Here is a 13,623-nt window from a genome sequence, read left to right as displayed (position 1 = left end):
AGTCCCATGAGGGACTTTTATAATGAAATGTGAAACTCCTCACACCAGGTTCACTGCAGAGTTCACCAATGTTTGCGAACCAATTAGTGTTCATTTTGATGTTACAATAGGCAACTTCTATGGGGCAGGTGCTGTCTCTTGCTTCCATTTAAATGAGAAAAGCCACAGGCAGCCAGGGAACAGCGCTGTACTGGAATTGAAACTACTGTCCCTAATTCTGGCTCCCTAAAATCTGTGGAGTTCCAGCTCAGCAGGCCTCTCCCCCCTGTGTAGTGGTGGATCAGAGTGGGACTTGGTTTTGGAGTACTGCCTGTGAGGTGTACCGGAAGCCTCCCTTGCTTGATTACTTGTGTCAAATGCCCAGAGAGTTGCGTGTAGTGCAGGCAATTAGGGCTGAAAGAAAATGGGTGCAAAATAGCACTGCATTTTTCCTGCATTCATTTGTGTCCATTTTGGGGACAAAAGGAAAAAGGGCTAGAATGTTGTCCTACAATTTTGAGGCAACATGTAGCAAAAACAGAACCAATTTTATTCCAAACATCATTGTATTAAAGCCTGTAAATGATTCCAGCCATCTACTTATTGAGATCTTATTTCAACCCATGTTTTGTTGCATAAAATTGGTTTCAGATTTTCATACTCCATACTTATGACCATATCTTCAAATGATTTGCACCAGCTGAGGAGCGGGTGCGTAATACTCTTTCAGCCATGATATAGTTTCCATAAAGTTCAGGTTTATGCTAATGTGTATTTACATCCTCTAGATCAGTGCTCACTGGGTGAATATTCCTCTGATGGCTTCAAGCCCTGTCTGCCATGTCCCTTTGGAACATACCAACCTGAAGCTGGCCGGACATCCTGCTTTCCATGTGGAGGAGGTCTGACAACAAAATACAGCAGTGCATCGATGTTTCAGGACTGCGAGACGAAAGGTAAGATCAAGAAGAGATACAATGAACTGCAGTGCTTTGAGAGACAAACACTGTCCCTGTTGCTATGAACGTTAAAGTTTAAAAAGGCGAAATACATCCCCTCTTTAAAGCTGTCGTCTCCCAGCATTCTCAAACTTGAATGTCATGCCCCTGGCTCAAGTCATGTGGGAGCTCTCTTACATCTCAAGTTTTTTGGCATTTTGGGACTACCAGATGGTCTGGCAGATATCTTGAACCTGGTCAATGATTTGTCATGATGATCTGTGAAGACAGATAGAAAAGAACATAGGAAAAACCAAGTATTAATCTCAAGGACAAAGGAGAGCTGACTGTCTCTGAGTGATGGCTGGCAGCAAGGTGGTCCCCTTAGTACCAGAATGGATAGATGCACAAGGAAGTCACACAATCATAGGAACACCAACCCTTTGGGATCACAGAGGCCAAAGTTCCCAAACTGGCAAGAATGTTAATTATGTGCTGACTGTAAACCAGGGATGCGGATAAAGGAACCTAGGGTCTGACTAAAGAGCAGTAGGTTCTGAGAGATGGATCCGCAACAGTCAGAACCATTGACTAGCTCCTGCAGGAAGGGAGTCCTTTATGACCAGGCTGAAAATGGAATTGGCCGGAATGCTTTGGAGCATGATTAATGGCCAGCACGTGGGTCAGAAGCCGCCCTGAAAACTTGAGTTAAGGGAGCTCCTACATAATTGGCACTTGAGCCCCAATGCTGGTGACCTAGGATGAGAATCCTGTGGTGACGGTATTTTAACGATAAAGGAGTTTCTTGTTAACATTTGCATTACAAATCATAGGTTTATTGTAAGCAGGATTGTATTATTATTATTATTTTTTTTGCAAACAGTAATCAAAATTGGTTCTAATGGAGATGCATGGGATGTAAATCCAATGCAGGATTTTGCCCCACATCCATACAAAAAGTTCAGGAGACGTATGAAACCAGGAGGCAGGGGTTATAATGCATGATTCTAATATAGATTATTGTATCCCATAATAAGACAGTGTTGTAATGGGAGTATAACTCATTAATCGTTGCATAAGACCTGCAAAAACAAATGTACAAATCATGAAGGGCCCAATCCTCCTCCCCTTAATCGTATATGTACATACAGTTAGTTTTACTCATGGCAAATCATTAGGGCTGGACCATTCAATGAAATGTTCTTTTTCTCACTATCTGTTATTTACTCCCCCCCCCCCCCCCGGCTCCCCCACAGACAGACATACACATTCTTTCTCTTTCTCTCTGCTGTTTCTCACTTCTAGACAGGAAATAGCACGTGGCACTGTGAGCTAAATTCGTGGTCTCACAAAAAGAGCTATTATATTGGAAATGCAGTCAGGAGCCTAGTAGACCTTCCTTTTATTGCTGTAGCTCCACACAAGTATAACATTAGTTTTTTACTTGGCTTATAATAAGCCCTATAAAACATATATAAAGCTACTTTCTAGTGTCATAAAAGCACGTTTGTAACTGTATTACATGTTTACAAACCCCTACAGTTCAATGTTCACCTGGTCATTTTTATAACACTACAACTCACCGGTGTATTCGCTGCACAGTTGGGACCTACCAACCTGAGTTTGGTCAAAATTATTGTATTTCATGCCCTGGAAACACCACTACTGATTTTGATGGATCAACAAACATAACCCAGTGTAAAAGTAAGTATCACACATGGATTTCTCAGCCAGTTAGAAATGAAAAAGGGCAGAGTCATTAGCATCCAAAACGAGTATTTTAGGGATCGAATTCAGCTTTGGTGCACATGGGGATAACCACAGGGAAGTCACAGGAGTTGCACCTGTTTATACCACACATGAGTTATGTCCCCAGATGACTTATTGAGGCACCCAGCTCTGTGAATGAGGCATGTAGTATTATTGTGCTATCAATAATTGAATTTTGCCAGTCTGCACATGAGAAAGATCAACCCTGGGAGCGTTGGGCCACGCTTGGGTACTGCTAGTAGATCTTGGCTTTGCCATGTAATGCAAGAGATTTGGTTGGGTTCTTAGTCTCCTATTCTCTTTCCCTGCGCTAGCAGGGGGAAAAATGCTGCTCAGGCAACTCGCTTTGCTCTCTGGGCTTCTTAACAGTAACCTCTCCAGCTTATTACAGAACAGGCCCCAAAGGGAGTCCCTGTTGGTTTCTGAATAGTGGTGGCTGCTATGTGGGAAGCTGAGGGCATAAAGCAAGGAAAATGAGGGGAAGAGAAAATCCTCTGATGAAACCCTGACTACATATATATCTGCTTCTGGTAGCACATCTCTTTATAAACGAAGGGCTGCAGTCGTAGGGCATGCCACAGCCCTAACACTATTATAAGGCAGCTAGTGCCCAGACCTGCCCAGGTGCACAAGAAGAGTTTTCAAAACATCCCGCACGGGGGCTAGTCAGAATCCCAGTTCTTCTGCATTCGTTTCTTCAAAAGAGGCAGGGAGGGGACTCAAGGTCATGGCCTTGCATCTCCTTGACAGCAGCCAATGGAGCAGGTCTGGTTTAGGGGGCATGCACACTGCACCCTCTGAAAGGATGGGGCAGAAGTCACTCTGTCCTGAGCTGCTGCAGACATTGTGCACCATATATTTGAATTTCCAATACGTTACACCCTGTGTAGTTACTTACCCTGTGCAAAACTGAGTATAAAAATGTTACCCTGGATGTGAGTGAGTGGAGAACTCTGACATCGTCATGTTTTACATCCCCTTTGCAAGCGACTGTAGCCTCACAGCCACCGTATGCCTCTGTGCTAATAGTTAGTTCTACTCCTAATTTTATTTTTTCAGCCTTGATCTCACCATTTAAAGAAACAAAGGCAAAAGCAGGTACCAGTTTGATGTGCAGCTGACAGAGGGTGCACCTGTTTCATATACAAACAGGAATGGGTTCATATGTCTGTTGCTCTTGCTGACAATGACTGTAGAGAAGGCTCTAGATATCCCTCTCCTCATGCCCCGGCCCTGGGTGATATGTTCCTTTTTCAGATAGGCACTGTGGAGGTGAACTTGGAGATTTTACTGGATACATTGAATCCCCAAACTATCCTGGGAATTACCCTGCGAACATTGAATGTACGTGGACTATAAATCCACCTCCTAAGCGCCGCATTCTGATTGTGGTTCCAGAAATATTTCTGCCAATAGATGATGAATGTGGAGACTACCTGGTGATGCGAAAAAGTTGTAAGTCTGAAATATCTTCCAAACCATACAATGTCTGTCTTTCCAATGGACCTCAGTGTGAAGAACAGAATTCTCCTCCTTATTCCACGCCTGGTGCATAAACTAAAAACCAGTCACCTAAAGCCTAGTTCTAAAGAGTAGAGAAATAGGTTTCATTTGACAATGAATTTGGAAATCCTTTCCAACAGGTCCAGATGAATCAAGGGCCTAAAGCTGAAATGTGCCATTGATCTTTGTGAGAAACCTTTGTCGGAGTCTGCTTCCACACCTTCATATAGCATTCGTAAGGGCTGATGAATGGTAAAGAATTATGGGTGCTTTTACCTCTAGGTGAGCCCTGCCCAGGTGGGACCGATCGAATACTAATACCATCTGGATTGAGGCCCATTCCACTTGTACCAATCAACAAGATGGAATTCAATAAAGACAAGTGCAAAGTACTACACTTAGGAAGGAAAAATTAAATGCACAATTACAAAATGAGGAATAACTGGTGAGGTGGTAGTACTGCTGGAAATAATCTGACGGTTATAGAGGATCATAAATTGAACATGAGTCAACAGTGTGATGCAGTTGAGGAAAAGACTAATATAATTCTGAGTGCGTTAACAGGATTGTCGTATGTAAGACACAGGAGATAATTGTCCCGCTCACCTCTGCACTGGTGAGGCTTCAGCTGGAGTGCTGTCCAGTTCTGGGTGCTGCACTTTCAGAAAGATGTGAATAAACTGGAGAGAGTCCAGAGGAGAGCAAGAAAAATGATAAAAGGGTTAGAAAACCTGACCTGTGAGGAAAGGTTTAAAAAAAGCTGGGCCTATATAGTCTTGAATTAAAAAAGATCTGGGGAACCTGATAACAGTTTTCAAATATGTTACAGGTTGTTATAAAGAGGACGGTGATCAGTTGTTCTCCATGTCCACTAAAGGTGGGACAAATAGTAATGGGCTTTATCAGCATCAAGGGAGATTTAGAGACGATATTAGGAAAAGCTTTTTCACTACAAGGGTAGTTATTCTCTTGAATAGGCTTCCAAGGGAGGTTGTGTATTTCCCATCATTGGAGGTTTTGAAGAACAGATTGGACAAACACCTGTCAGAGATGCTCGAGGCTTTCTTGGTCCTGCCTCCAGGCAGGGGCTGGACTTGATGACCTCTCAAGGTCCCTTCCACCCCTACATTTCTGAGTCTGATTCTACATGTGCTGTGGAGACACCATTTCAGTTTCTGGTGCTGGCACATTTCATAAGCAATATGTTTTTAAAAAGCTAAAAGAAAAGAAGAAAAAAAATGTTTTATGAAAATAATTATGGGGCCAAGTTATATGGTCAGGGTATGAGCAAGCCTCCAATTTGCTTCACAGGGATCAAGGTGGCAGAGGCCCTCTTACCAACTGCAGGTCACCTGGTAAAGAAAAAACAGAGCCTGCACTGACCAGTCACTCCCCTGATGCCCCTCCTCAACCAACCATTCATCGGGCTACAGTAGGGCTGTAATAACACCTCTCAAGGTGCCCAGCGCCAGTGGGATAAAGAAGCTTGAACTGAGAACTGATGTGATTCTGTTAAGGGATTGTAGAGATCGGACACAAGCACTCTGTCCACAAACAAGTCCTCAATTCCTGCAGCTCTGGTTCCCCGGTGTCTGCACTCAGGATATGTCTATGCAGCAGAAGCTGGCCTACCCGAGCTCCATTGAATCCAGCTAGCGCAGGTAACAAGCAGTGAATACAGCACAGTGCAGGCTTCTGAGAGAGCAAGCAACCAGAACACCTACCCAGGGCCTGTGCTGCGCTTGTACTACCCATGCTGCGCTGTCTCCATTGCTTGTTACCTGCGCTAACTGGATTCAAACTAGCTCAGGTAGCTAGTCCATGCACAGCTTTTTTCTGTGTATACATACTCTTAGGCACTGGGCTGGACTGTCTCCTGATTCGGTCAGCCTGCCACACTGCCAGATAACCTGTTGTCTGGGAGATTGCACCTCCCAGAGGCCAGATGAATTTTCTCTGCAAAGAGCCCTAAAGTATTTCAGCTAATGACTGCAGTTATCCTTTCAATTACACTCTTGGGGTGGAAGTTGGTCTCCTGTAGCTGAGAGCAGAATTTGGCTCTGGCTATTGCCCAAAATAGTTCAGACTAACCGCAAAATCTTGGCACACTAATGCTTGTAAAACAAGGGGTAAAACTGCACTTATTTAACTTGTTGTATTCTGGTTATCCTCCTACCATAAAAGCATTTTTGTCACGATAGGTTAATGTGTTTTTTAATCGCTAAGTAACTAAAGAGTTAAGAACATAAGAACGGCTCTACTGGGTCACACCAAAGGTCCATCTAGCCCAGTATCCTGTCTTCTGACAGTGGCCAGTGCCAGGTGCTCCAGAGGGAATGAACAGAACAGGTGATCATCAAGTGATCCATCCCCTGTCGCCCATTCACAGCTTCTGGCAAACAGAGGCTAGAGACACCATTACTGCCCATCCTGGCTAATAGCCATTGATGGATCCAGCTCCATGAATTTATCTAGTTCTTTTTTGAACCCTGTTATTGTCTTGGCCTTCACAACATTCTCTGGTAAGGAGATCCACAGGCTGACTGTGCATTGTATGAAGAAATATTTCCTTTTATTTGTTTTAAACCTGCTGCCTATTAAGAGTTGTCTGACAGCTGCATATTGTCCATTTTCTTTGGAAGCTTCCTCCAATTCTGTGACCACATATGAAACCTGCCAAACCTACGAACGCCCTATAGCTTTCACGTCTAGGTCTAAAAAACTGTGGATCCAGTTCAAGTCGAATGAAGGGAATAGTGCCAAAGGATTCCAGGTGCCTTATGTAACATATGATGGTAAGTTGCTACTAACAGGTGATAAGTAATGTATAATATTACAGTGGGAGTTTGAATCTTTCAATCCCTGGAGGGTAGGTGGAGCACATTATAAAATGGATAGAACTCTCAAAAAATGGAACCCTTCCAGTTTGGGGCATTGACACTTAGTCTATGTTTATTGCTGGTCTAACATGAGAGCCATGAGAATGTTAGCGTAGACTGGCTATTGGCATTTTTACCACTGTGTTGTCAAACTCTGCTCAGAGACAGTCTAGATGACTAGGTGGATAAAACACTTCTGGCTGGTGTATGCTAGTGCTTCCATTCATGCTCTGCTAGCACTGATGGAGCTGCAAAAATGTCAGTGTATACAAAGCCCTAGGCTTGCTTTGCCCTGTTGTTTCACAAACTGCAAATTAACATTTTGGGAGAAGTTTTAGAGCCTTTTTTTTTCTAATTTCATAATATAGTAAATAATGTAAAAGAAAGACACAAAAACATGCAAGGAAAAGATGCTCCTTTGCAATAGGTTATTACAGTAGTAACAGTGAATAGCCTTTGAATCTTTTGTTAGTTAACTTGGCACCCAAGTACAGGTCTCCTGATAAGCAGGTGAAATTGGACATGATTTGCTCCCTGAATACTTGTGCTCTTTGGGTCAGTGTGGGGTAAGTCTGTAGAAACTTGGAGCTTCACAGAAAGAAACAATACCCTGTCTCCATCTGAATTTATTGCCATTCCCAGGGCTTATGCCTGCATGATTTTGGGAGTATTTCTTAAAATGTGACAATTGAAGCATTGAGTTTGACTGACTTTACTTCTATTAGAGTCTGCTTTTATTTATTTTAATGCACTTTGCTTGCATCTCAACATAGAAAGTTTTTGCATATTTATACATTGTAAAATCAATGTGTTTCCAGTGACAAAAAATACGATGCTATGCTTATCTGGCATTAAATTCACTTAGCCAAATGGTTGGATGAACGGAGGACTTAATGTAATTGCACAAAAACAACTCCCACCTCCGTACTGCAGATTATGACAGTCTGATTGTCAGCTTGTAAAATTTTCCAACAAGAACTTTCATACTTCCTCCTCTTATGCATGGAAACCGCTCCCTGTAAATATCCACAAAGCTACCTCAGTGTCCTTTAAATCACTCCTTAAAACTGCCCTGTGCCTGCTGCCTACAAAAACTCAACAGTGGTTATGCAGCTGGCATGCTCTGACCACTGCCTATTCTGTTGACCAGTATTGTCTCTTAGTGTCCTTGTGCTCCTCTCCCTCCCCGTCTATATCTGCTTGTTGTCTGATTTTTTACTTTGGTTGTAAGCTCTTCGGGGCACTGACTGTCTGTTATATGTCAGTCAAGTCCTAGCACAAAAAGGTCCTGGCCTGTAGGTGCTACCACAGTAGAAATAATAATGTGTTGATGTGACACTTAAAGACTTACGCACTGAAATCTTCATCCCTGACATGGCCAAATTTGGTCTTGCTGCACTCAGTGGCATTCACTTTGGTTCTGATCAGCTCCCACTGAAGACAATGGAAGTTGTATCAGGCCCTTTATACATAAGTAGCAATAGGAGTCCTACCAATACCATAGTTATAGATTTAGATAGCTTGATAGCTTGAAAATGGACCAGGGGACTTAAGCCTGTTTCCAATAACTGGGATTTTTGAAGAAATGATGTTCCATTAATTGGGGTCCCGCTGTAACTGGAACCACTGGTGGCTTAGAGTGGTACAACCATCAGATTTTAACCTGGTCATCCTGAGGCTGGATTCCACAGCGGTATTATTGGCCAACGGTGATCGTTAGATTGTGTTGGAGGGTAATGAGACACTGTTCAGGTTGAATCAGGATTTTCAATTCAATTCTGATTTGTTAATCTTCATCTCCAAGGAACCCATACAATCTTCCCCTGAATTCAACAGACAGCGAGAATTTGTGCTGCATGGCTTAGAGGTGCAGCACAGAAACTCACAGCCTGGGGCCGGGGGCTAAGCTCGCTTTAAGACACCTTTATGCTCCCTGATTCTGGGGTTGCTCCAGGGACTAGAATGGCCCCTAGCATAAATTATTTTAAACAGCTTCTGAGAGCTGCTGTAATTTGTGATACTCCACAGCATGCAACAGCTGATGACCCTTGTAGCTGACCTAAACTACAGGGACTCTCCTCCCAGCTCTGGCTCCCCATAAGCCCCATACACCAGGGCTTGCAGGGGGCAGTCCTGGGAATTCTCCCCTAGCCAGTCTGGAGCTTTGAGAGCCCCTTCACGCTAGGCCCCTGTATCCAGCACACTGAGGCGGCTGCAGGGGTGAGACCTCATCCAGATGTGATCTTTGGGGTCTGATTACATTTTCTCCAAAGGAATGAGGAGCAGAGGATTTACTATGAACACAAACCCCTTAAAAACTGCCTGCTTCTGAAATTGTCGGTGTGGAATCTCATCTTTGTTTGGAGCCCTTTTGTGAAGATGCTTTTTGACCCGACACCTTCAAACTGTGCTGTGCATGGGTGGCGGGTATAATAGGCAAGGGGAGGCCATGCCTCCCTTAGCACAGCCGTTCCTGTCGCCCGACACCTGGGCCGTGGTTCCCCCTCCCCCCCCCGCTTCTACCCTGGCAATTAACAGCGCTGCAACTTTCTTGCTCAAGGGTGTGAAAAAACACACCCCTGAGCGCAGCAAGTTGCAGTGCTATAAAGTTCCAGTGTAAACAGGGCCCCAGTGCTGGGAGCTACACCTCTCGTGGAGGTGGTTTTTTTAGAGCACTGGATGTGGAGGCAAGCAGCGAGAGCTGCACGGCACGTATGGGGGGGTCTCGTGGTGGGTGGGGGAGGTCCAGCAGTGGGATGAGGATGTGAGCAGCAGATGGGCAAGCGGCAGGTGGGCGAGGGAGGAGGTGAGCGGAGGGGGGGACCTCACAGGGTTGATGAAGAGGTGAGTGGCGAGTCAGTGGTGGGCCAAGGCGGGGCCTGGGGCAAAGCAGGGGTGGAGTGTGGGTGGGGCTGTGGCAGAAGAGGTGGGACAAAGAGCTAGCCTCCACCAGGGGAAGTTTCACTCGCCGCCCCTGGTGCTGCACATTCATGCCAGTGCCCCACTAACTCCAAAGGGGAGCTTGAGCTGCACAGATTGGTGATTGAGAGCCCACGGCTGAAGGGAACCCAGCCGAGCTCCAGCTGCTGTGGTTTAGAAAGGCAGCATATGGTGATTCACAGAACGTGAAGTGAGCCACTCTGCCTGTGAAACCTCAACAGAGAGGAAGGAGGGAGCTGGAGCAGAGGGCAGTGTAGGAGTGGAGCTAAGAGCTCCCCTTTGGTGCAGTCTCTCCTGAAGCTCACAGGCTTTGATAGAGGCTGATGTGCTGGGGCAGTGGAGTGCTGCAGTTAGCAACACCCTCCCTGCCAGCATTTCTGAAGAGGACTAGAGATGCTCCCCGTGCCCTTCTCTCCTACCCCGCAATGGAAGATGAACCAGGACTCAGCCCCATCCCAGGGGCTGGCTGCTGTCCCAATTCTCCGTTCCTGTGGCTGTGAGAGGAGGTGGGGGGAACCCTCCTCCTCCCAACAACCTCTCCTGTCAGCAGCATCTTTCCTTTGGCGGCAGGGATGCACATCTGATGAGCCTTAGGAAGCTGGTCAGGCTGTGTGAGGGGGACACAGTACTGCACACAGGGCCGGATTTACACTTTATGCGCCTCTAGGCATAGCATCTCCAGCGCCCCCCTTGCCTACAGCTGACTTTCGTGTTTTCCATAAAAAATTAAACTTTTAATCCACGTGTAACTTTTAGGCACCCCTAGAATGCCAGTGCCCCTAGGCACATGCCTGCTGACTGCACACATTCATCTCCTTCACCCTTAACTCCAACCTCATGCTTACCCTTAAAACTTCCCAAATCTCATCCCATCACCTGGAATCCCAGGGGTGAAATCCTGGCTCCATTGAAGTCAATGGCAAAAACACACATTGACTTCAGTGGGGCCAGAGCTTCACCCCAGATGTCTCCTCTGCACCTGTGTCACTGTTGGTGAGGCTGGAGTTAAGGCTTTGTCAGACAGCATGAGTGAGGTGTAACATTTCCCTGTACCCACTGGGAGCAGAAGGCCCTTCTCTGGTTGGCTGCAGTGTCTTACCGACAGTGGGTAATTCATTGGTTAGGGGAAGACCTCGCCCTTAGCTTGGAGTTTCCTTCCTTTTAAGGCTTTTGTTGCCTGGGAGGGTTTTGCCCTGGATCAACTGTAACTGCTCTTTAAGAAAGTTTTTGATTATTATATGAAGAAGCCAGCAAAAGATTCAGAATATTTAAAGATGGATTTTGTGTGGATTTCTTTAGCAACATAATAAGTTTGAAGCATGCCACATGGTTACAGTACAGAGCTGTCCCAGGCTGCTGCTGCTTTCTTTTGCCTTTGATAGATGATGAATAGCTCAGCTTGTGTCCTCCTAATAAACAGTATTTATAGAAGGTCATTTGGAATACCAAAGACTGCTAATTTGAGAGCCAGATGTTTGGTGTTACATGTGAACCTACACGGCCACCACCCTTCCCGTTGCGTCCAGTGGCCAGCGGCTCACTCGTGCGTTAAGGGAAGAATTTGGCCCTCATTGATTATGCAGCTGAGTCTAACAGGCAAATGCTTATATGTGTCCCCAACAGAGGATTACCAGGAGCTAATAGAAGACATCGTTCGGGATGGTAGACTCTATGCATCTGAAAATCATCAAGAGATACTTAAGGTAAATTTTCCTCTATTAAATCTTTGGTATGAGAATTAATGGAGAGATTAATACAGAATGGTAAATTACAGTTTCTTGTGCTAGTGAAGCTGTTTCCCTACATGGGATTCGCCTCACTGAGGCCCTCTCTTGGGCTGTCTGCATGAGCAACTTTAATGCCTTCCAAGACCTCTATACTAGCTCTATCGGTGCACACCCCTTCCCAGGCCTCAGCATCAATGAAGCCCCCTGCCTAGGGGTGAGTGGAGCAGCTGCACAAGGGTGCCTATGCATCTCTTAAGCGCCAGGAAAAGGATCTCCAGGCTGGCTTCACATAGGCCATCTTGGAAGGCTGCAGTGGGACCAAGCTTGGGGAGGGGGACATAGGCTTACACCTACTTGGATCCAATGCCCTGCACAACTGGCATGGAGAGACAATGGCAGCTATTTCAGCTCACAGAATAGCAGCCTTGAAGGAGGGAGTGAGGGCCCTGCAGTTATTAACCCTGGATTGGAGAGACTGATTTCACTTCTCTGACACACATCATACTCCACCTTATACAGAGCCCAGTACTCAGGCAAGTGGAGTAGATTTAACCCAAAAAGCACATTTTGCCTGTCAGACCTCAACTCAATACTCTGCTTTCTGTAAATGCTTGGATCTGCTAGTATTGAAATAAAGACCAGGGGCAAAAGCCTGGCTCCATTGAAGTCAGTGGCAAGATTTCACCAGGATTTCACTCCAGCTGTGCAGATCTGAGAGCCCACATTAGTGACGGGAAAGTAAAAATTCCAGGCCATTGCTTCTATTAAAACAATCCGTTATGGAATCATTGGTGATTAAGTGTCGGTGACTCTGATTGTAATTTGACAGTAAAAAATCTGCCTTACCCTTTTCAGGATAAGAAGCTGATAAAGGCATTGTTTGATGTCTTGGCACATCCGCAGAACTACTTCAAGTACACAGCACAAGAGTCTAGAGAGATGTTCCCACGATCCTTTATTCGACTGCTGCGCTCTAAAGTTTCCAGATTTTTGAGACCTTACAAATAACCGGTCCTACATTTTGAACACTAAACAGCCCCTAACGTTGTGGCAGAGCATTGTGATGGGTGGGGCTGTGTCTGAGTGTTTTGCACACTGGCAGAGAGACTGTAGGGAAGCTCTCCAATTAGCTCTTTTGCAGAGTTTGGCTTTCACAGCTAATATAAATGTTTTTGGCAAACAGAATTTTGATTCCTTTCCAGATGATCCCTTTCGGGTCACAAGATGCTCTCCGGATTAAGTGTCTGTTGGATTAGAGACTGGGAATATTTTCTGTAATCAAATGATGCCAGGCATGACATCTTCAGAGCTCTGCCCTCTTGCTGCATCAGTAACACAAAAGCTAATAAATGTGGATGTGCTAAGTACTGCCGTGTGGCTCTGGGCTGTAATTAAGGCTTGTCACCTCCAGAAAGCTGCACTCACATTCAGTCTGTCTGAAAGTGAAAACAAGTTTGATGTCCCTCTCAAACCTTCACGGCCAGGAAATTCAGAGCAGAGGTTGAAATGGTCTTAACCCAAACCAGTGAATCCAAGTTTTGCACAAGATGTGATTTTCTCTCTCTGTCTCATACTAGGTACAGTACCTATGCATGGCAAAGTAAACTAAGGATGAAATTTCAGCCTGAACTCTAATGACCAGATTTACCACTGCATTGCTCCAGTTTCTGCTGATGTCTCTCTTTTGATTTCAGTGGTTATATTAGAGTAAACTGGGAGTACCGCAATGATGAATCAGACCTTGATCAAACTGATCCACTAGCCAACAGCTCCTGGAGTCCTGAGTTTGAAGAAGTGGCAGAGTGTCTATGTAACTTTTCTCTGCCAAATCCCAGTATATTTCCCCTTCCACACAGCCCCTATTCTTAGGTTATGCTTTGGCCCTTT

At 45.2% G+C, this 13,623-nt stretch overlaps 1 protein-coding gene across 3 annotated transcripts in view; it reads left to right on the top strand.

The window, feature by feature from the left end:
* The window catches only part of SCUBE2 (signal peptide, CUB domain and EGF like domain containing 2), a 67,748-nt gene extending 54,645 nt beyond the window's left edge, over positions 1-13,103 (top strand). For all 3 annotated transcript variants that reach the window (XM_054024670.1, XM_054024671.1, XM_054024668.1), the window contains 6 exons: positions 768-935; positions 2,460-2,621; positions 3,945-4,142; positions 6,833-6,985; positions 11,633-11,712; positions 12,592-13,103. In XM_054024670.1, coding sequence (XP_053880645.1) covers positions 768-935; positions 2,460-2,621; positions 3,945-4,142; positions 6,833-6,985; positions 11,633-11,712; positions 12,592-12,744 — 914 coding nt within the window. In that variant the 3' untranslated portion in view covers positions 12,745-13,103. The remainder of the gene's footprint in view (positions 1-767; positions 936-2,459; positions 2,622-3,944; positions 4,143-6,832; positions 6,986-11,632; positions 11,713-12,591) is intronic.
* Positions 13,104-13,623: the final 520 nt, after the last annotated feature.

The sequence above is a fragment of the Malaclemys terrapin genome, chromosome 4, assembly GCF_027887155.1.
Source record: "Malaclemys terrapin pileata isolate rMalTer1 chromosome 4, rMalTer1.hap1, whole genome shotgun sequence".
Lineage (NCBI taxonomy): Eukaryota > Metazoa > Chordata > Testudines > Emydidae > Malaclemys > Malaclemys terrapin.
This window is presented reverse-complemented; position numbering and strand designations above follow the sequence as displayed.